The sequence below is a fragment of the Protomyctophum bolini genome (assembly GCF_963924005.1).
Source record: "Protomyctophum bolini genome assembly, chromosome: 22".
Classification (NCBI taxonomy): domain Eukaryota; kingdom Metazoa; phylum Chordata; class Actinopteri; order Myctophiformes; family Myctophidae; genus Protomyctophum; species Protomyctophum bolini.
Window position 1 is genome coordinate 22,683,980 of NC_137883.1, and position 23,752 is coordinate 22,707,731.

The 23,752-nt window shown below is 41.7% G+C and overlaps 1 protein-coding gene across 5 annotated transcripts in view; it reads left to right on the forward strand.

The window, feature by feature from the left end:
- The window catches only part of cntfr (ciliary neurotrophic factor receptor), a 71,030-nt gene that overhangs the window by 11,553 nt on the left and 35,725 nt on the right, over positions 1 to 23,752 (forward strand). For 3 of the 5 annotated variants that reach the window (XM_080756648.1, XM_080756644.1, XM_080756645.1), the window contains one exon: positions 22,911 to 22,992. In XM_080756648.1, the coding sequence (XP_080612774.1) occupies positions 22,911 to 22,992 (82 nt within the window). Of the gene's footprint in view, positions 1 to 1,119; positions 1,177 to 22,910; positions 22,993 to 23,752 lie in introns of all 5 variants that reach the window. The other 2 variants (XM_080756647.1, XM_080756646.1) reach the window with 1 other exon arrangement.

Below are 23,752 nucleotides of genomic sequence, written 5' to 3' on the forward strand. Positions count from 1 at the left end.
ATGATGTTTTAAGCTTGATTTATACTCAGTCGTTTGACATTGTCCTGTGCTGAGAATAGCCACCCCATAAGATCGAGACGTGTTGTGAAAATAGATCTATAATAATAACAAGTTTGCAAACGTATTTTTGGCATTGTGTGATTTATAAACATCACGGACGTTAGACGTGTGATATACAAACTTAGCACTGCATGTTTTGCATGGCACTGTTCTTTTCATAGTTTGCCAACATGGTCCCACAGCACACTCACAACACCCACCACAGTGTGCGACTCGAGGAAATGAAACTCCTACAGACTAGTGTGCACACGACCAGAGGGACAGGCTGTTATTATTTCTCCCATTTGGAAAGCAGCGGCTTGTTTTTCCTCCTTTCCTTTTTTATTTTATATTTAGAATTAGCTTATTTTGGAAAACCTTTTTCCAGAAAAGTTTTTGAATATGCCATTAAGTATATTAAAAAAAAACTCAATGTCAACTGGAGCACGAGTGTAAAGTCATTCATTGAGTCAACATATTGCCACATGTGCGAGGGGTGCTATGTGTGCATATAGCTGCCTCTATGTGGATGTATGATATAGTGGGCAGCAGTTCTATATTAGTGTCAAACGTTGCCTGGGGGGAAGTAGGTGTTTCGGGGCCCACTGCCCTTGGTCTTGTGGATGTGGAATGGCTTGAAGCATCTGAAGCGGTCTGTTGGTGGGCTGTCCTGTGCTTTGCGGTTGAGGGCAGTAGACGGTGATGCAACTGGTCGGGATACACTCAGTAGCTTGCCTCTCTAGAAGGCCCATAGGATCTTCGGACTGAATGTCAAACTTCTTCACTCGCTGAGTTGAAAGAGACATTGCTGTGCTTTCTTCACCGCGTGGCTTGTGTGCTCCCTCAGTGAGGTGGACACACCTCACAACCTGAAGTCACTGAGTTTAGGCTTGAATTGAACTCAAGACTCGTCAACTTGGACTTGAGACATGACATGCGACCTGAATCTTGAGGCATGACTTGGACTAGACAGAGCCTTGACTTGGACATTGCACTTTTCTAGTGAGGGGTGATGTTTCTTGGATGATTGCAATTGTGTTTTTCTTCTACTATACTGAACATCGTTCTCTGTTTTTGCAGGGTGACATTGCGAATTATTGGGAAATTTCAATTGGGAATATCTCATTGAAGTACAAGGTGAGTGAATGGATTTGTTTTGGATTATATTTTCTGGTTCTGTACCCAATACTACTACTACTACTGGTAGTAGTAGTAGTACTACTACCAGTAAGACACCTATACTAGTGCTAGTACTACTATTGCTTGCTCATTTATGACATCTGATAATTATGGATAATTATCCATAATTATCAGATATAATTTTCCTCCACTACTAGTGTAGTCTGTGTAAGCTCTGACATTTGGTTGCACTAGGTCAGCCAGAAGCCTTACTATTGACACTGAACCAGATGTCCTATACTAGTTGTAACAAAGTCGCAACTTTTAGGCCTTTCTGATGCACCAGTCGCCCTCTAGACTGGAAAAAAAAAAAGCTGCAAAAGCAGCTGTGACATGTTGAGTGTGTTTAGAAGAAAATGCAAAAAGGAAGTTGCAAATCTAGTTAGGCGGAAATGGGCGTGCCCAGGCCTGTATGGGACTAGTATGGGGTTGATCTATCAGGAACCATGCAAGATGCACAGACACACACAGAATGACAGACACATGCACAGACTGCAGACGGGGGCAAAAACGTAATCTCCTCCTCCTGGCCTGTCGGCCTGGTGAAGATAATAAATCCTTCAGCCTATTAATACCTCTATAGTGTGGGTGGGGGGTTCCACCAGCCAAGGCTACTGGTGGACTTGGAAAGCTGCCATTCAATACATTTGGGTTTGTTGTGGGATTGTAGTTCTGAATAATGTCCAAATGAATCAACAATCGGCCTTCTATCAACCATACAACAACAACATAATGTTTTAGTCACACCGGAAGCTGCTAAAAATAATACTGATAAATTGTTTTGCTCGTCACAATTCAATTCAGAGTGGGCAGTGGGCACACCGTTTGAACGATCTAATGAATAATATGACTGAAATAATATTGCTCTTTTCCGCTACCACCACCACCACCACTACTACTACTTCTATTGTACTTCTACTAGTACTAGTTCTTCTACTACTACTACTGCTACTGTACTAATAGGCCGTAATACACTCAGTGTGTATAAATATTGTGGAGCCATTTCCTGTGCAAAACAAATAGACAAAGAGAAGGCAAGACAGAGGGAGAGAGAGAGAGAGAGGGAGAGAGAGAGAGAGAGAGAGAGAGAGAGGGACTAACTGAATTAGCTAATGTAGCTTGGGACAGATAAGCTAGATAAATGACCTCACTTATCTGTGTGTGTGTGTGTGTGTGTGTGTGTGTGTGTGTGTGTGTGTGTGTGTGTGTGTGTGTGTGTGTGTGTGTGTGTGTGTGTGTGTGTGTGTGTGTGTGTGTGAGTGTGTGTGTGCGTGCATGTGTGCGTACGTACGTGTGCGTGCGTGTGTGTGAGAGAGAGTTCATGTGAGCAATGTGTGTGCGTGTGAGAGGCCGACAAGAGAGAGTCAAGAGAGGATGGTTCACATTACACACAAGCACGCACGCACGCACACACACACACACACACACACACACACACACACACACACACACACACACACACACACACAGACCATGGCTAGCAGATGGGGAACAGGAATATATTGTGATTGTTGGATTTGTGGGCGACGGCCCGGCCGGCCTATCTGTGGCCCGGCCGGCCTTACGAAGCTGTGCGGGCCGGCCGGCTCTTTTGGATTTTGCCCTTGCTGGGTTTTGGGGATGTTTTCAAGTGTTCATATCACAAGAGTTATGGGTAATGTAGTTTGTAACATGGCATTTTTTAATATAAGTTCCTTTCAAGCGGAAAGCTGCCGGTCTGAAAGTCCATGAAAACTGAAGTCCATGCAGAAGTGACTTTTGTCTTGCTTTTCTTGCCTTCACCGATAGTCACAGTGTACAGAAACCGGAGAAGAGGGAGAGAGGAGGGGAGTGATATGCAGCATTTAACTTAATCCTTGTCCTAAACCTGTGTGCATAAGATGGCAATTAAAGGGAAAGCGCATCAACACGCCTACAGACACACCTCCACCTGCAAATAAAGGTGTCGGCATAATGTTTAATGAATATAGTGAGTAGGCTATAGTGGCCGCAAGATTACGCATAGTGGAAGCTCCTAAATGCGTAATTCTTGGGTTGTGATCTGCTTCTGTTGTTGATGGGCATATTGTGAGTATCGTTGTCTGAACTCAAAACATTGAAAGCGATAGATACCGGTCCGGTACATACATAAATACTAAAGTTGCCAAAATCTTGCGATAATATTGTGTAAGTATAAGTATCACAGATATGCTATCTGTTAAATTTGTGTTCAGAAGAACTACAAAAGTTTAGTTTTGAAAAACATTCTAGGAAATAACTAATACAATATTGCGTAGTGTTTTGCATATCGCAATGTGTCTCCTCTCCGGCCTCCGCCATAGGAGGCATTACGCTGTAGTTTGCAGTACATGGTGAAACTGTAGCAGTGTACACACACACACACACACACACACACACACACACACACACACACACACACACACACTTTCTCCCTCTGTCTTATAAGTAGGCCTATTGGCTCCCGTCCAACTAAAATATGAATTCACTTATTTTAGTATTACAATTACAGCACACCTCCTCTCCTCTCCTGTTCCCTTTTATTTTCTTTTGTTCTATTCTCATTGGCATAAAGCAAATATGGCATTATATTAGTTTGCCATATTTAACCAAGTGCATTCATTGTATTTCTTAGAATTGAACTAAAGAAGAATTCCCTCTCCCTCTCTCTCCGTCTTCTAAGTCTCTGTAGGTCTCTCTCTCTCTCTCTCTCTCTCTCTCTCTCTCTCTCTCTCTCTCTCTCTCTCTCTCTCTCTCTCCAAAAAAGTATATTAAGGCTGTCAAAATTATCGAGTTAACGGCGTTAATTAATTGCGATAAAATATATATATACGCATGTGCAGTCTTGACCCGCAATGTTGTCCCTGAACATGTGCGATCAGTCTCTTGACAGTTCACTTTGTTCAACAGTGTCCCAGATTTCCATAGTCTTCTAGGCGAAAACCCATGCTAACATACCCGAAACAGCGGAAAAAACACCAATCTGTCCAGACTCCTGACAGCAAATTAAACGTAATCACTCTCTGGTGCGCGCAGCTCAGCTCTGAGCTCAGAGTTGATTCAAGACACAGAAGTATAACATGTCGTCATGTCCCGACCCCAAAACACTGAGGTAAACTTGATGTTGTTTGATTAAACACAACGTGCCAGCCTGCCACCGAAAACTAGCTTCCCATGTTATTTTTGTGTCGAGGAGAGCTGTGTAACGACGCCTCGGCCAACAAAACACAGCTGTCAAGTGAAGCCTGACTTGTGCTTCGTCGTACGATGTGTTGCATGCTGATGAGAATGGTTGATCTGCAAGCTCACAACGCATCGCATCTGGAACGCGTTGTGAGCTTGTAGATCGGCTATTTGCAGGTACAAGGAAGGTACAAGGAATATTACAGTATCAGCATATATGCGCATATTTCACATAGCCCATATATATGACAAGACAGAAGCAAAGTGGAAAAGGATTAGGCCTACTGATTCGGTGACATTTCACATTGCAAAAGGCAGCTAAACATTGTAGGCACCTCAGTGTTAAATTGGCTTTTTTTCCCTTCAAAATGTAAAATAAATAAATAAGTAATTCATTTGTATAATGGTAATGGATGGACATATTGTAAAAGTTGTCACTTTATTAATCCCAAAAGGATTTTTTTTATTGGCCCAAACTTCTATGGTTCTATGGGCTATTAACAATAGCTCGCAGCAACGTAAAAATTACCAGAATTCATCCCCCTTGTTAACCAGCGATTCCCACTCCCTCTTCATCCGTAGGTGCAGAATGCAGATAGATAATGATAGATAATGTGTGTCACACAGTATGTGTGCGTGAAGATTCTGTGTGTGCAGGTGGTTAAGCTTTGTGTGCAGGTCAGTGCAGGTGGAGAGACGTTGTGTGTGCAGTTGTAGAAGCTTTGCGTGCAGGTGGAGCTGTGAACATCCTAGGACTGTCACGATTACACACATACTGTACGTTAGTGTATCACACAAATGTAATTGGACTGGCATTGGACATTGGATCATTTAATAGGAATAGAAATTACATATTTCTGTTTACCTTTGTGGGAGCCAAGCAGCTAACGGAGAAGACAAACTCAGACGAAATGAATTAGGCAGATACGATGAAATCATCTTAGTAGGGTGCAGCAAGAAAGCGTGTTGCAATCGGACAGAGTATTCACTCGACTGGCGTAGAAGCACTGTCCCCGTACCAAAACCTCTCCTATTTATTTCCTATTTCTAAGTGTCTATATCCAACTGATATGTCATCCTGGCATATTGGCAAACTGACCGCTTGTTGTTTAGCTGAATATTGCACAAAATGTCCTTTTCCATGTTACCATCTCTCCAATCCCAATCGTTCTGGTATGCATGTACTGCCTGATTTTGGCAAACCAAAAGACACAGTCCACTCAGACCTGTTAGCAACAGGCCTGAGTTTGTACTTTACAGGCCTCTCATTATGTACCATTCTATACAATTTGGAATGTATAGATTTTTGGACCTTTTGGGCCCAATCCACTTTGCAAAAAAAAAAAAAACGTTTTACGGTCAACCACACCAATGCAACTCAAGGAGTTGCAACTGGTGTGGTTTGGGCTTTAGGCTTCATAATGAAAAAGTGCATAGGGCAGATACAGTATGACAAATAACTGAAATATACAAAGAAATTACTGGCATTTTTATAACTGTTTTACTTTATAAAAAGGTTAAAATTGTGGAAGTAGCTGATCCACAAGCGTATAGATCTGCTATTTCTGCTCTTTTATGTATGAACATCTTTCAACATGGAAACGATTATGACAAAATATTTGCGATGATGACAAAAAAAAGTGTGATTATTTCAAATAATTGCAATTAGACGATTATGTAATTAATTGTGACAACATTTTTGACCGCCAGCCGAGTTAAAGCCAACTGATCGCAATTGCAGATCAGCTGTTTTCAGCAAAGCGATTTCGGCGCAGAGGAGGTCAGAAGTGAGTGGGCCAAGGACAGACCCCTTGGGGGACCACAGTAAACGGTGGTTCAAAATCCCAGTTCCACTTCTTGCTTTATAACTCCCCCCCCAAAACGGTGCCTTCAGCATTTTGCTTTAAAAGTTGAAAAGAGTTCCACTCCTGCAGTCAATTTTAAACACGTTTGTCAGGAGTTACCTAATACGGTGTATAGGCCATCTCAAACGAGGTGAATCAGGTCTCTAGTGGTAGAAACGTCTGTGGGCAATTGTGTTTTAGATGAAAACTTGGAATGTATGTGTTTTTCGGTATCCAAATGGATACAGCATGGCTTCAATATGGATCTCAGACTTGGCTCCAAAGTGGAACTCAGACTGTGATATCAGTCATCTGTGATTTGTGACTCCACATTTGGGCCAAATTTCATTGAGCTTTTTCAATGAATGATGATATTAAAGTTAGATAAATTATTTCAATATGTACTTAAAAGGGTTAGGGTTAGGGTTAGGTTAGGGTTGCAATGAAAAATTACGGGCATTTTATTTTGAAGTTTCACTCTGAAACAGAAAGCTGTATGTTTTTGAACCAATCAGAACGTGGCATCCCTCCAGACTATGGGACGTAGCTTTGTTACGTGCGCGACCAAGGGGCCAGCTATGCACTCCAATGTTGAAGCGCTGGGCCCTAGTGGTAAGAGGAAGGACTGCAGGCGGACCCGTGGATTCTTGACAAGGAAACCCCGTGCAACCGAGCGCCCAATGTAAAGCCCAGGTGCACTCTGGGTGCACTTCCGCATTTGGACACCAAAATTTGGTGTCCAAATGCGGAAGTGAAATGCTGAATCAGCGAAATAGACGGTACTTCCGGCAGCCTTCCGGGTGCTTCAAAACGCCACTGAGCAACTTCCACTGACATGAATAGCGGAGGGGGCGGAGCTTCGCGCTAGTTTAGTCTATATCCTTTTAATACTCTATGTGCGCGACGCATGCACGCACAACACATGCAGATTGTTTGTTTTCAAAGTGACAGAGACACGGACAGCAAAGCTCGTAGCTTATTTCTAACCTATACTGTTTTCAGATACATATTTTAGCGTGATGATTAAGTTTAAAACGACTCAAACGAGTAATACACTGTTTGGATGTCATCCTGAATTAGATTAAAAACAGAGTAGTTCTGTAATCAGAAGCAGCTGTGTTTGGAGGATGACGCAGCAATGGGAATAAAACAGGTGAATTAAATCTATATTAATTTGACACTCGACACGTCATCACGCATCACGTTTTCGTTCAAAGGAAGTATTAAATTAAAATTGATTTTTATGGACTGATATAAAAATACACAAAAAAGAAGAATTTCACTAGGACTTTCAAGACAGGGCGTAATGGCTTTTGGGAATTTTATTTTGAAGTTTCAGTCTAAAACGGAAGGCTGTGAAGATTCAACAGAAGTAATTAACATTGGATTTTATGGATATTTGATATAATAATTCACAGCAATGGACATTTCCCCATTGTTTTGGCATCCTTAAGTATGCGCATACCCATTTGATGACCACGTTTTTGGTGTAAAAGTGTAAAAAACTTATTTTTTAATTCACTACGTCTTTAAAAAAATATAAGTACTTTCTGTGGCCTACTGGCAGCATGCATACAATGTTTGGCGCTGATCGCTCAAACGGTTTGCAAGAGACATAAACACACACACACACACACACACACACACACACACACACTTCACTGGTCAATCTGTATGTCTTTTGTGTGGATTTTAGCATTCAGCGGCAGGATGGATGCTTGTGCGTTCTCACCTTGCAATGACATATTAAGTCCAGTTTCAGTCAGGTCAGGTGCTCGGCGAGGTTTTCTCCATCAGAAATAAGCACACCTCATTCCCACGCCTAATGCGGGCACTCGGGCAGGTGAGGAAAATCTCCTCCCGAAAGCCAGCTTCACCTCAGTATGCAACAGCATGCAAGCTTGAAGAGAGTGGCATACACCTTGTTGTTGTGAATTTATATAGTTGTCCATTTTTTAAGGCAGTGTCAAGAACGACGTTAAGCTCTGGGTGGTTTTTCTTGCAAGAGCTTCGCTGTGTTCACAGTGCGTGAACTTATGTGAGGCCCCACTTGTAAGACTTACATTATGCAGTCTCGTCTTTTTTTTTACCGTTGCTGCACCAGCACTGTCTGCACGAATCCCAGATGCGCTCGTATTTTAGTTTGTTGTCAGGTTTTGTGAAAAATGACCTTGGCCTGCCCTGTGCATGTTCCGATCCGGCGCGGTGCAAATAAGCAGGTATACGTCCTCCTCAGGTTTCCCATCAAAACAGTATCTGACAAATATGTGCAGCGGGGGCATGGTTTGGAATATAATGTGGATCCATCTAACGGCAAAGCATATTTACTAAAGCTGACATATTATGATCCTCCTGGTATGGGCCATGTCGGTGATGCACCGGGTAATGTTGCTGTTAGACAGTGGCACTGCTCTTAGCTCATGGGCCAGTTAATTCCCTTGCAGCTGTTGTAGCCCGCTTGATTAGGGCTTCCCTGATTGTTTGTGGCTTTTAATCTCTGCCAGGCCAGAACTGCCAGCTAGCAGGGATTATGATTATGCTTTTGCCCCTGTCTGTGTGTCTGTGTGTCTATGTGTCATGTGTGTCTGTGTGTCTGTCTGTGTCTCAGTGTCTGTGTGTCTGTCTGTGTCTCTGTGTCTGTGTGTCATGTGTGTCTGTGTGTCTGTCTGTGAGCAGCTTATCTCACAGCTGACACAGCTGGACCAATTATTGGCGTGAAACGCTTCACTGTGTCCGATCCGCCCCATATTTGAAACAACGCTGAGCCGAAAGTATTTTCACTTACTCTGTGCTCCACAAATGCTACAAATGTCTGCTGCTCATTGCTGAAATGTGTTTCTCGTGAGCCATGTGACAACCAAAAATAGTTCTGTATGGAGTATGGAGTATCAGAACCCTGTTTTATGGTCTTTCTGGCAAACGGTATAGAGCATTAGTCCAACTACGTGGCCGGTTAAGACTCACCCCGTGGCTTCTGCATGCGGTTATGGTTAGGGACAGGGATAGGGTTTGGGATAGGGTTAGTAAGGGGTCAGACTAACGAGCGCTTGGAACAATGAAGACATAACGCGATTCCCGTTATGAACGATTCAAAATCGATTCATAATTTCCAAAAATCTTTTTTTTCTTCTTTTTTTACAGTTACAGGTTTTCACTATATGGTGTCTGTGATATGAAATGTAAGCTTACCCTAATCACAGTAAACATCATGTCTTCAGTCATTTTCAAGTTACTCCAGTTCCAGTCACTTCAATTCAGAACAGCTGAGGTGTGTCTGCCATGATTGAGGATCCAGCTGAGCCTCGTTAATATTAGTAGCATCAAGGCAACTGTGAGTGAGTGTGAGTGTGAGTGTGTCTCTAGTCTCTGCACTAAGACAAGTAAGTGATTGAGTTCAAAATAACCTGTACAATGCATTATGGTTTCTGCATACTGTGCATGTGTGCATACTGCCAGCTAGCCAAAGCCTACCAATTTTATTTATTTTACAGCTGTTTTTACTTGAATTTATTGTTCTGGTAACTGAGTGAGAAAAAGTGTCAGAAGTGTCTTGTACATGATGTTGTGTTGGATTTACCTTTAAAACCTTTACAATTCTAAAAACGTTTTACTATGGCCTATTTCTACCCATAGGGGATTCTGTCATGCAAACTCCCACAGCTGACACGGCAGCCCTGGGTAGACAATCCAGCCTGGCGGAGATCTGTGCTCCGAGGAGCACACTTTTCTAGTTAGCCTGTGCAATTAAGTATGCCACCTCATCCTCATATGATGTATTTTAGAGCTTTGGCAGGGATAGTTGTTTGTTTGGTTAGACATAGAACTTTGTTTTGGCCTACCAGCTCTCATTCCTTTAGGTGGAAAAAAAATTCACTGGTTTCACAGCAAGGAGGGTGCATAGTTTTAAAGTGTCGTAGTGTTTTTGAGCTTTAGGCGTCCATGTGCAAGCAACAAAGTGCACACAACACATTGGGGATGTTGTAATTAAGTAGCCTTGGGAACCAACAGTTCCCGACCATAGGGTCAGGAGCCTATCTCCTGTTTCCATGGTTTGAGGTAGCAGTTAATGTGCAAGCACAGCCCCTGGATGTGAGTCTTTGACGCTAGTATATAGTCACATGGGATTTAGCCCCAATCCAACCCTTGATGCTGAATGCCAAGCGGGGAGGCTTTTGGGTACCATTTTATAGTCTTTGGTTTGGTACTGTATGACTCGGCCGGGGATTGAACCCCAACCCCCCCCAGTCTCAGGGCGTACACTCTAACCACAAGGCCACTGAGGTCGGGGATGTTGTGCTTTGTTGACAACAACACATGTGAACGCATACTAGATATACAGTATTCCTCCCAACACTTGGGGGAGAAGGCTTGGTCGACTGCTAATATAAGTCCTTACGCACACGGCGGTTTCCTTTCGTGGCTGTGCTAGAGGTCGATGAAAGCCTTTTTGATGGTTGTAGCTCTACGCTCTCCTCAGCTGCATGGCCTCTCTCTGCTTTATCTTTGGTGACGGTACTAATCAACGTTTCACTTTGATGAAAATAATATGCATAAGGATTTTATTTTATTTTAGTTAATTAGCTGAATGCATTGAGTGCACCTTGCTAATTTTACATTTTTTTTGTTTTGCACAGCATCATGGCTCTGTCTGTCTGTCTGTCTGTCTGTCTGTCTCAGTCAGTCAGTCAGTCAGTCAGTCATATACTGCCAGTAAACCAAGGAAGTTATTAACCATACCAGGTCATACAATCAAAATCTTATCCCTGGTGTCCCTTGGATCGTGACGCAACTCACCATATCAGGCCCCGGCCGTTTGTGCCAAACTCGATTTTCCGCCATTTAGCATTTAGTTGAAAACACACTTTTTGCTACTACTACAAATCTTGTCCAAAACTCACACAAACCGGCGCACATTATCTCTGGGGTCATGTTGATGTGATCAAGATGTATCATTCAAATTCTGCGATTCCCATTTGGCTATGACCACTTCCCAAAGATTGTGGGTGCTGGGCAGGCAACCCGGCACCCACAAAATTGCCAATCTACAAGCTCACAATGTGTCGCATCGTGACACATTGTGAGCTTGTAGATCGGCAATTTTCAAATGGTAGATCTGCTATTTTCAAAACATGTGTATACACTTGAAAACTTGAGTAAAGAATACTTTTTACTTTTGGTACTTAAATACATTTTTACGTCAATACTTTCGTACTTTTAATCAATGACATTTTGAATTCCGGTCTTTTACTTGTAATGGAGTAGTTCTACGTTGCAGTATTGTTACTTTTACTTAGGCCTAAGTAAAACCTTTGAGTACTTGTTCCCTCCACTGCACTGCATTCTGGAAATCATCTCCCCCCGTCCCCGTCCCCCCCACACACACACGCACACACGCACACGCGCACACGCACACAGACAGCCTGAGGGGAATGGGGAAGCAGTGTGCCGTTAGGAGTTACTACTGCGTGTCTAAGCCTCCAGTGGAGAAGTGGAGGAGGATTATACACGGGGCCATTGCTATTTGCTACACATGAACAGTGGTGAAAAAACTACTTGCATTTTTGAGCGGTGCTTCCGCTCCCTTTTGCAGCTATGTGTGTCCTTACGTATGCGTGTCCCTGTGTCTGTCCGAGCACGAAAAGCAACACGGTAACTCTGTCATTTCTCTACCGTTTCGGATGCGGTATAGGCTCGCCGGAACCGGGCCAGCACCCTGGTCTGGATGTTCCGGGGACCCCCCCAAAGTAGTACAGAGCACAGTACACTACAATACAGTACAGAGCACAGTACAGTACAGTAAAGGTGGTTGCACACTGGACACGTTTTTCGGAAAACCGACGGAAAACCCCCCAAAAAATCCAAAGAAACGTGTCCAGTGTGCAACCACCTTTACTCAGTTCACACAGGTGTGATTTATTTTTACTTAAGCAAAATGTTGGTACTGCTGGAATTAAAAATATATACTTAACCTAGTAACTATAATTCTAACTTTTCAAATAATTGTAGTGGAGTAAAAGTACAATATTTTCCTTCGAGATGTAGTGGAGTAGAAGTAAACGTATTTAAAATTGGAATGACTCCAGTGAAGTAAAAGTATCTCAAAATTGTACTTAAGTACAGTACTTGAGTAAATGTACTTCCACCACTGCACATGAACATGTGGCACAGCTTTTATTTGTGGGGGAGGTCTGTCTGTTGTGTGGAGCACTTTCCATTTTTGATGCATTGAATCATCTAGATGCACGTGTTTTTGATGCATTGAATCATCTAGATGCATGTGTTTTTGATGCATTGAATCATCTAGATGCATGTGTTTTTGATGCATTGAATCATCTAGATGCATGTGTTTTTGATGCATTGAATCATCTAGATGCATGTGTTTTTTGATGCATTGAATCATCTAGATGCATGTGTTTTTGATGCATTGAATCATCTAGAATTCTAGATGCATGTGTTTTTTGATGCATTGAATCATCTAGATGTGTTTTTTGTATATGTTGTAATATATCAGTGAATCAATGAACAACTTAAGCATTACTTTATACTTCGTCAATGGTAACATTCAAACATTGAAAATAGCTGAGATAGAAAGGCAATTTAAAAAAAATCTAAATGTTTCATTTGTCTATATAATGACATGCCCAAAATGGGGATAGATTATGAATTGATTATTTTATGAAAACATTAATGATTACTTTTAGTCGATTCAATCGATTAGTTCTAATTACTGTTTTACCCCTGGCCTAGAGCACTTGCTTAGGCTATAGACTGTAGGGTTTGATGTGGTGTGTCTGCTTAAAGTTGGCCACGTGGAAAACCAGGACAAAATACAGGGTTCCCACGGTCATTAAATTCCTGGAAATATTTTGAAGAAAAAACATTTTACAGTCCTGGAAAAGGTTTGGAATTTCTCAAGAGTCCTGGAAAAATAGTTGGCTATGTATGCATTGTTTTTGGCAATTGATTTTGTTCATAAAAAACGTTTTCCAAAACATTACACGAAATATGTAACAAGTCATTATTCGCCAAATGGGCAGCGTGATTGCAGCCTAGTGTGTACCAGTGTGTGACAAAAATAGCCTATCCTATGCCCTAGGATGTGGTGTAGCAAAACATTTGGCACAACATTTGTAATAGAATTATAGCATTCTATATTCAATGCTTTATTGTTGCTACACTGCCTGTCTTTGGGCATTTGCACATAGGAGTAAAAGAGACCCATTGTTGCACTGCATGTTTGTTCAGGCCTGGAAATTGGGTTAAATATTCAGGAAGGGTTTTAGAAATGCATTTGGTAAAAATGTGTGGGAAGTGGGAACCATGAAAAGAAGAGGCCGATCATCACCAGGGTCAGTTGAGGCAGCAGGGAATGTCATGATGATTATATACTGTATTGATCCTCGACGGGGAAATTCATACTGTCATCACCGCTGGGGAATATGCCGTTTAAACATAGAGACACACAAGCAGTGGTGGGGAAAAAGTGCTCAAATGTTTTACTTAAGTAAAAGTATTGAAAATACTGGTGGTTGAATGAAAGTACAAAAGTATTGGCATCAAAATGTACTTAAAAGTGCCGAAAGTAAAAGTACTAATGTCCCATTTCAAATGTATAAGAATCTTTTGAAAATAGCCGATCTACAAGCTCACAATGTGTCACATCGCATCGGCTATTTTCAAATGGCCGAAATGTAGGGCTTTAGTGGTTAATGTATGTTTTGTAATAAAAACAATCTCAATCTAAAAAGTAACTAGTAACAAAAAAATTCAAATAAATGTAGTGGAGTAAAAGTACAATATTTGCCTCTGAGATGTAGTGGAGTAGAAGTAAAAGTACTGAAAATTCGACGTACTCAAGTAAAGTACAAATACCCCAAAATTGTACTTAAGTGCACTACTAAACCAAATACTAACCAAGAAACAGAGGGAACAGCCACCATCACAAGAGTACAACAATTAATTGAACGTATCAAAAATATCAATACTTTAATAAAATAATCAATTCATAATCGTTCCCTGTTTTGAGCATATAATTATAAGTGATTTAAAAAAACAAGAAGTGAAACAAAGTGGCCCATCTACAAGTTCACAAAGCATTGCATCGCGACGCACTAAGAGCTTGTAGATCGGCTACTTTGAACGACCCTGTATGACCCTGTAAGTATGAAATAACGCTAAAATAAATCAATATGAAATGAGCTGCAGCCCTGCACTGCTTACACTTTAAAAGAAAGATAACTCTTTACATACACTCAGTGCACTTCATCAATTAGTTAGAGCGGTGCTTCTCAACCTGGGGGTCGGGAACCCCAGGGTGGTCCCCAGATGATGCTGGAGGGGGTCCCCAGATGACAATGAAGTCACAACCCCAGGGTGGTCCCCACATGATGCTGGAGGGGGTCCCCAGATGACATTGAAGTCACAATTTTCCCAAAAGGACTTTTAATACTTTTTTTGAGAGGTGCCTATGCCCAGCTTTGAGGGTTTGTGTGAACACAAATTGGCTGATGATTGGCTGATCACCCCATAGCGATGATTTTATTGGCTGAGCAAAGTACTAGTATATTGAAGATAAAAGTGAGGGCAGAAAAGTGAAGACACCCAAAGCGATTGGCCGGAATATCATTTGTGATGATTTGATTGGCTGAGCACAGAATGTGATTTTTTTTAAATACCTAAAGCGTGAGCTTGTATATCTGTTATTTTCACAATATTTATCTGTGGCAGCTGAGTCAAACTACATTTTCAAGCCGCCCCCAGTTCAAATATTGGGGGGTCGCGGTCTGAAAAGGTTGAGACGCACTGAGTTAGAGCAGCCTCATTGAAATGCTGGGGCTGCCAGTCCAGTTTGTCCCGTCGTTGTGGGAGGTAAGTGGAGGACGAGGGAGCCTAAAACTTTATTTTTAGAACAAGGGGACGCTTGTATGTGTGTGACTGTGTGTGTGTGTGTGTGTGTATGTGTGTGTGTGTGTGTGTGTGTGTGTGTGTGTGTGTGTGTGTGTGTGTGTGTGTGTGTGTGTGTGTGTGTGTATACATACATACACACACATTTTTGGAGTGTGTACTGTGTAGTTTCACATTTATGTCTGTGCATAATATTATAGACTTATACTTTGTGGCATGAGTGCGCTTTGGGCATGTTGGAGTGTACCCCATTTCTCTCTTTATATTTGTTTCAATCAATCAATCAATACTTTATTTCAGACCCAGGGAGATCCATATCACAGAAAAAATAAATACATCACAGTACAAAACACATACAGTACAGTAGAAAAGAAAGACAATAAAATTAAAAACATACAGGTGTTCAATGTCTAACATGCAGACAAGTCCGCCAATGTTTCTTTGTTTGTTTGTAAGTGATTCACCCTATATTGTTCTGAATATAGGACTACGTTTTTCTTCAATGGAAATATCTTAAAAAACGGTGTCATATTATAACCGGGGACTAGACTATTTGACATTCAATGTTCCTTTTCCACAAAAAAAAATATGGGGGTGGTCTTATAATCAGAGTCGTCTTATATTTGGCACAATACAGTATGTTGTTGGTTAATCTATGATGATGTGATTGTTCTATGTACTGTACATAGTGTATATTTATATTGTCACAATAGATGTGTCATCTATAAATTATTCTCCTCTTCTCCTTTGGGGGATTATGGGAAATGTAGTCTGTCTTCCAGCCCGTGAATGAGAGAAAGATGAAATGGATGAATGAAATAAGAGAATTGTCTCTCTCCCTCTCCGGCGTTCTTCTGTCGCTCTTGGCTTTTTCCAATTTAAATGCAAATGATGCCACACACACACACACACACACACACACAAACACAGCTAGTATCATGCTATGAGTCATGCATTTTAAGAAGAGCGGATTGGGGATGAAGGGAAAGGTGGAGGATGGAGAGAGAGAGTGAGGATTCTATTGTTCTTTCGGTCATTTCCTTGCGCTAGCCGCTTGCGGGAGATCAGTGTAGCATGTAGAGCAGTGGTTCTCAAACTTTTTAGCTCAAGACCCAAGAGAGACATTTTCTGTCTCCCCGTGACCCAGACTAGTGATTATGGCAGATCTACAATCTACTTCACTACTTATCAGTTATTATTATTTTTATTTATGCAATTTGCTAAATTGTTTTCATCATGAACGGGACTAGAACACCTGACGCGCTGTTATGTGGAATGCGCCTGGACCACTCAGCAAGTGGGCGCCCCTAAAACGTCCATTGCAAATAAGTCACGCTCGGTGCACTCTGTGACTTGACTGACCAGCGCACTTTATATAAGTAAAGATGCTGATGTCATATCATATGCAATATGTAATACATCATAATAATGGTAAACCCCATAGGCCCCATAGATTATTATGGCATCATCATGATGACATCATAATGGAAAACCCCATAGACCCATGATGACATGACATCAGAAGTTACTCTCTAGAAACATACAATAAACTGACAATTTACAATAGTAGTGTGGTTGCCCTGTGGCCAACCCCACTAAAAAGAAGGAAAGAGAGGAGAAGGAAAGAAAAGTAACAGAAAGGGTCACTCTGCAGAGCACATACATGCAGTATCTCCACCAGGCTGGGTGGCCTACCCAAGCCGTCAGGACCCTCTGTTAGAAAATATAGTTTCTACTGCATACGGTTCAACGTTTTGGCACGTAGGATGCTCTCTATGTGTGTCAGGGAAGGCTGAAGACCCCTGCCTTAGGGCTTTATTATGTTTTTTTATCCTTGTCGATATTGTGTCTGCTATATGTTGTGGAAGCGCTGATGTGCTCTTTCCTTTTTATCACCAAATAAAAATGCATTCATTCATTCATGCGTTTATCCGCCACTCCCTGCAGTCCCAGTTGGACTGCTTGGATCATGACACAACTATCACAATGTGTCGCTTGCCAAAAGGCTATCAATGCGTCGTGTGACGCATTGATCAGTACTTTTTGGGGTAAGCAAAAGCAACAACAGTAATTATAAATTACGTTTAGATCGTTCAGTCTGTTTTCGTGCAATGTCATCTTTTTTTCTTTTTTTTTATATAATTCACAGCTTGGAAGATAATCTCTGCCGGCTGGCTTTTGAAATGAGGATAGAGTGGGAAAGAGAGAGAGAGAGAGAGAGAGAGAGAGGTTGTGTTCAGAGTGTATCATAAGTGTATCATAAGGACATAAGGATGATCACTGTCTGTTAAAATGCTCTTTCAGAAGCTCTTGCATTGGCTTCATATTAGACTCAGAGACCACAGGACTACAAAACCAGAGATGTAAAGTACCTATGTACATTTACTCAAGTAGCCTACTGTACTATTTTGTACAATGTGGATTTTTTTCTTTTCCTTTTTTTTTACTTTACTGGAGTATTTCCAATTTTCTGTAACTTTTTACCACCGCTTATCCGTAGTCGTGTTGCGGGGGCAACAGCTCCACCAGAGAGCTCCAGACTTAAGTCGAGTCGTTCAAAGGGCAGTGAGTGGATGAGGTTCCTCCAACTGCGCCTTGGTCTGCCCCGGGGTCTCCTTGGGGTAATGCCTCATTCCCTATCCGGACTGCACAACTTTTTACTCCACTTTTTACTGCATTACAATTCTTTGAACATGTGTGTTACTCGTTATTTTTTAGGTTTTGATTATTATTACAGAACATACATTACTTTTACTTTTACTTACATTTCTACATTTAAGTATTGCTGCAGTGCTTTAAAGGGATATTTCACTTTCATTTATTATTTTTATTTTATTTCATTTCATCGTCCACTCAGGCTTATGTGAACACCCCAGACAGTTTTTAAGTTGCTCAGTATTTAGATATTTAATATAAATTTTAGCCGCCCCGCCCCCTTCCTATACAAACCCATTGTAACTTCAAAAGTACATTTTGGATTCCGGACTTTTATTTGAGTAAAATACTTGAGTACTTTTCCCACCACTGTGTTTCTGTTCGTGTGTCGTGTGTGTGTGTGTGTGTGTGTGTGTGTGTGTGTGTGTGTGTGGGGGGGGGGGGGGTTGTGCGTGTACGCGTGTGCATGCGTGCTTCATAGTAAACCACATAATCCGGCACCGTCACCCGGCTGTGAGTGTCTGTCTGCCCACTGGCATCCATATCTCTCTCTCTCGCTCTCTTTCTCTCTCGCTTTCTCTCTCTCTCTCTCACTTTCTCTCTCTCTCTCTTGTCCTCTGGTCGGTCAAGACATTTGAGACCAGCAACGATTTTCCTTTGATCAATGATATCCCACTTCTGATCCCAATACAACGAGCGATAGAATTCGAGCTGTCAACGAGGTCGACAGTCAGCGCTTTGAACCTGCCCGTTCAAATACGACATTAATAGCTCCTTTACCTTACCACCCTGGGCACCTATAAGAACAGACCCCTGCAGCTTTCTCTTTACCTTACCACCCTGGGCACCTAAGAACAGACCCCAGCTTTCTCTTTACCTACCACCCTGGGCACCTAAGAACAGACCCAGCTTTCTCTTTACCTTACCACCCTGGGCACCTAAGAACAGACCCCAGCTTTCTCTTTTGGGTCACGGGTGTAGTGGAAAAACAGTAAAAGTACATCAATATAACTCAGTACATGGTTTCCAACTGGACAGTATACTGTGTACATACCTCTACTGATGCCTAGTCTGGACACATCCTCAGTGATGTTCCTGGAATCTTAGGGTCTTTCAACATCATACGCCCTCCTCCAGGGAGGGCGTATGATGTACTGTCCAGTTTCCAACTGGACAGTACATAATAAATATTAATAATTAATTTTATTTGTATTGCACTTTTCATTCACAGGGAATCCCAGAGTGCTACATGGTTAAAAACATATAATCAATAATAAGGTTAAAAACAGGGTTATCAAGGGTTATCCAACTGAGGCCTTAAGCTCTGACAAGCACAGCGAATATTAGCAGTACATGTTTTTCCAACTGGAGCATTGACCTCTGACATGCCACACCAGATGTTTTTAAGGAGATAGGCGAAGGGGAGAACATGGAAAGAACATTTTGGACAAACAAGGAGTTTGTTGCCAGCATTAGGCTATCAGCTGAATATTTGTAATCCATCTAATGAGATGTTTATTTGGAACAGACACCTAAACAGAACAGGATAAAAAGGGCTAGAGTTTGGATGAGGGGGCTCTCCCTACGATATCGAGTGGATAGTGGATAGTGGATACTCTGTCCGAGTGCTGCCTAAAACTAGGCAATTTCTTCTGGTGAAGATACATCTCTGGGTCTTCCAGCATCCTGCCTCAAAACGGGCTAAAAGGTTTGGGACCACTTCTCTAGAGGAGGAGGACAGAACCAAGGTCTTATTTATACTCTGAGAAAAAAGTTCCAAGGTGTGTTGTTGCTATTGCATCAGTTTTTTTCAATTTTACTGGGTAAGTGCAATTGCTTTATTTGCACTAGGTATTATGCAGTGTTTTATGTAGGTGTAATTTATTCTGCCATGACCAGGCCCTGGGTAACAAATTTTGTTCTGTGCCTGTGCTGTGGGGAATGACAATAAAACTCATTGAACCTATTCAGACTTCAGAGCAGAAAACGTAGAGGTAGGAAAGTACTAAACCCGCATAGCAATACGCATCAGGGGAAAGTGGGATCGCTGACGACGATGGCGCTGTCGAACAGTGTTGATTTCGTGGACTAAAACAACATGACATAAAATGTGCGTCTACTACCTTTTTTCACTGACGAAAACGAAAAATAAAAATGAAATAAAAACGAAGCTACTCTTAGTTGACAAAATAAAATAGACACTTAAAGTCGACTAAAATGTCATGGTATTTACTATTTAGTCGACTAAAACTAGAATAACACTAACATTTAAGATGACTAAAATATAAATAAAACAACATAATTTTTTGTTCAAAAGACGTATATGACTGAACTAAAAATCTGCTGTCAAAGTCAACACTCCTGTCGAGGCTGCGCTGTGGAGACCGTGGGCTGCCCATGAGGAAGGTGAAGAGATGGGGAGCCAGACAGAGCCTATAGTCGTCATTATTCCCCATTAACACCCCATGCTGATTATGAGCGCGGCCGGCGAAGAGCAGAGGAAGCCATCTTAGGAGTGATTGATACGATGCTTGATTGGAAAAGACCACAAAGGGGATGCACGAGCGCAATAAGGGCATTTCAGTGCGTGCACTTGCTTTTATCTCATGATTATATTATTTAGTTGTGTAGCAGAGTGAACGCACTTATTCTGCTGCTCCTTCTAGTGCTCTTTGCCACCAAACGGTGGAATGCCCTCCCCCTGACAGCATCCATTAAAAGATCCAAATCGCTGGTTTCTTTTAAAATTGGCCTGACAAATCGCCTGTCAGGCCTGGAGACCACAAGGGGAGTTAAATGCAAATTCCCATAGACAGGAGGTGCCGTTTTCCCTTCTCCCCTTTGTACTGATATAGTGTTTTGTGTTTGTTGATGATGTGTATTGTTGTGGTATTTCTTTATGCTATGTTGGTGAATTGAATATACAATGGCAACAAGTCCCCAGGACGTTTTTTTGTGTGTGTTATCCATTTAGCCTTAATGTCTGACTGTATACCGCGTTGCGTTTACATTTCTGACAAATAAAGTATTCAATCAATCAAAAACACACTGTACTTTAATTTTTTTAATATATTGATTGATTGATTGATTGATTGAAGTATTTATTAACAGTTTGTAGAATTACAGTACATTTCAAGCACAACTCAATACAAAAAACTGTTAACTGTGAGCGGACGACCCAATAAAGCACTAGACTTGTTTACAAAAGGGTCCACCTTGTTCAATTCATCATAACATTTAGAGACATACATATACACTTCTATATGGCCAAAAAACAGGAAATCATCATCATAAAGGAGGTAAAAATGGAAAAGAAAACATATACAGTGAGGGGGAAAAAGGGTGTGGGGGGATTCAGATTTTACGGGGGCCAGTTTCGAATTGCAGCCATCCGTAGGTGCCCTTTGAGAGCGGTTTTGAAGGAGTCAAGGCATGTCTTAATGACCGTTGGTAGGGCATTCCACATTTTGGTGGTATAAGAGCGAAAATAATTTAGTCCCTTGTTTGTGCCAAATCTGGTTTGCCCATAGTTTGTTGAGCTCCCTCTGGTGTTCGTTGACATTAAGAAAGTATTTAGACAGGTAAATGGGTATCTTGGTGGTTTATCGAATCTTGTGGACCAGACCCATTGCAAGATGCTGTACTCTGTCGTCAACCCTAAGCCATTCTAACCTGTCAAAGTGGGCAGGGGTGAGGTGGGTTCGGGGGGTGAGGCCAAGTAGGAGCCTGACCAGTTTGTTTTGGGAAGTCTGGAGCCTTGTTTTAAGGGCCTTTGAGGTGCTGTGGTACCAAGAGGTGCATGCATAGTCGATGAAACCTTGTGCGAGGGCTGCTGTTAGGGTCTTCAAGGTGTTTTTGTCGACCAGTGAGGAGATCCTGTAAAGGAATCTTGTTCTTTGGTTGACTTTTTTGATTACGTTGGTGGCCATTTTATCACCGGAAAGATTTGCCTCCAGGATGGAACCTAGCTAGTAGCTATAGGTAATTTCATCTTTTCGTGTGATAATATTGTCACCCACTCTAACCATGAAGCCATCTGCCTTGCTGAGATTACAGGATTAAGGGTCCATTTGGTTACCAACTCTCCATCATTTAGCTGGGGACAACCTAGAACCCCCTCAAGGACCACTGGTGGTCCACTGGTATAGAGGGAAATGATTACGCTTTGGGTATAGTTGTACATTGTTAGAACTAGGGATATCCCAATTACCTTTTATTTTTTGCTCCCGATACAGGTCATTTGATTTGAGTATCTGCTCATACCCATCCGATAGTACAATATAAAAAAATCACAGACGATATCCAGTCTAATATTACGAAATTATGAATATATAATACTGACCGATCTAGTTGTTTTTTTTGCTGCCGATCTGACTCTGATTATTTGAAAATGCCGTGATCGGCCCTGATTTCCGATCACGCGATGGGATCGGGACAACCCTAGTTAGAACAGTCTGCGGTCTGGCGGTCAGCTGGGCAGTCTTGCATGCTCATATACGATAGTGTATGATCGAGCACTAAACAAAACCTCTTACTTATGTATTAGTGATACTATAATATTAGTATATTAGTATAGAACTATCATTAGTACTACTCTAGCATTTGGAGTAAAATAGATAGTATTAATGAGAGTTAGAGAAAGGGAGAGGGAGGTCAGTACAGAGAGAGACAAGATAGAGAGAGATAGAGAGAGACAGATAGAGAGGGAGAGAGAGAGAGAGAGACAGTGTGAGAGAGAGGAAATTGCAATTGGCGTCTATGAGTCTGTCACACACAGAGACATTTCTCTCTGTCTGTGTGTGTGTGTGTGTGTGTGTGTGTGTGTGTGTGTGTGTGTGTGTGTGTGTGTGTGTGTGTGTGTGTGTGTGTGTGAGAGAGTTATGGTGTTTGTTGTGCGACGTTGAAATATGAACACTTATCCGCGGTGCAATATCACTAAGTGGTGATATTACACACACACCCACACACACACACACACACACACACACACACACACACACACACACACACACACACGCACACTTTAAGTTGTATATCAATTTTTCAATTCAATATGTTTTATAGTGACATTTCTCTCTCTCTCTCTCTGCCTCTCTCTCTCTTCCGCAGATGGCCAACATTGCCGCATCACTACGCTACGTCGTCTTGGCAACGGCTGTCGTCGTCTACGCCCAGAGGCGGAGCCAATTGGGTGAGAAACCCATATAAAACCATTCAGGATAAACAACACAACACAAACAAAGTCTTTTTTGAATGAATAACTTGTCATTTTGTCCAACATTGGCATGTTTATACAATTTAACGTATACAACTGGGGTGCTTGTATTTAGTCTTCTTGCGACATTTAGATCGTTTTAAACCTGATGGTCAAGATTCAGATTTATCCCCTGAGCTAGCAGGCAAGGCTCTATTAGCTCAACGGTAAAAAATAAAAAATAAAATCCAGCACTTGCGCAGGAAACCAGGTTCAAATCCGGGGTGGAAGGAAAGTTACGTAGTGTAGCTTTTAAGCAATAGATTATGTATAGAACAACACACACACACTTCAACCGAATAATCAACAGAACAAACCAGTAGAAGTTACCTTTGAACAGCCACTGCACCGACCGCTGAGTTGGTTAAAGTTACCTTTGAACAGTCACTGCACCGACCGTAGGTATAGGCCCAAGTGGGAAAGACATGCTACAGTAAGATGCTTCTATCGTGCTGGATTGATAAAGTCCATTTACCTCGTGAACTACACAAAACAAATTCCTCTCACATTTTGTTGCTCAATCGACGCCAGCCTCCGCTACAAGACACCAAAATGTTTTACTGTAAACAGCTACAGCTGCAAATTCTCTACATAAATGTTAATTGGAAAATAACTCAAAAGGTTCAATATTTGACAGTATTTTGACTTACATACTCATGTAACTATTTGCAGTCAAGGCAACGAGAGCATCTTTAAA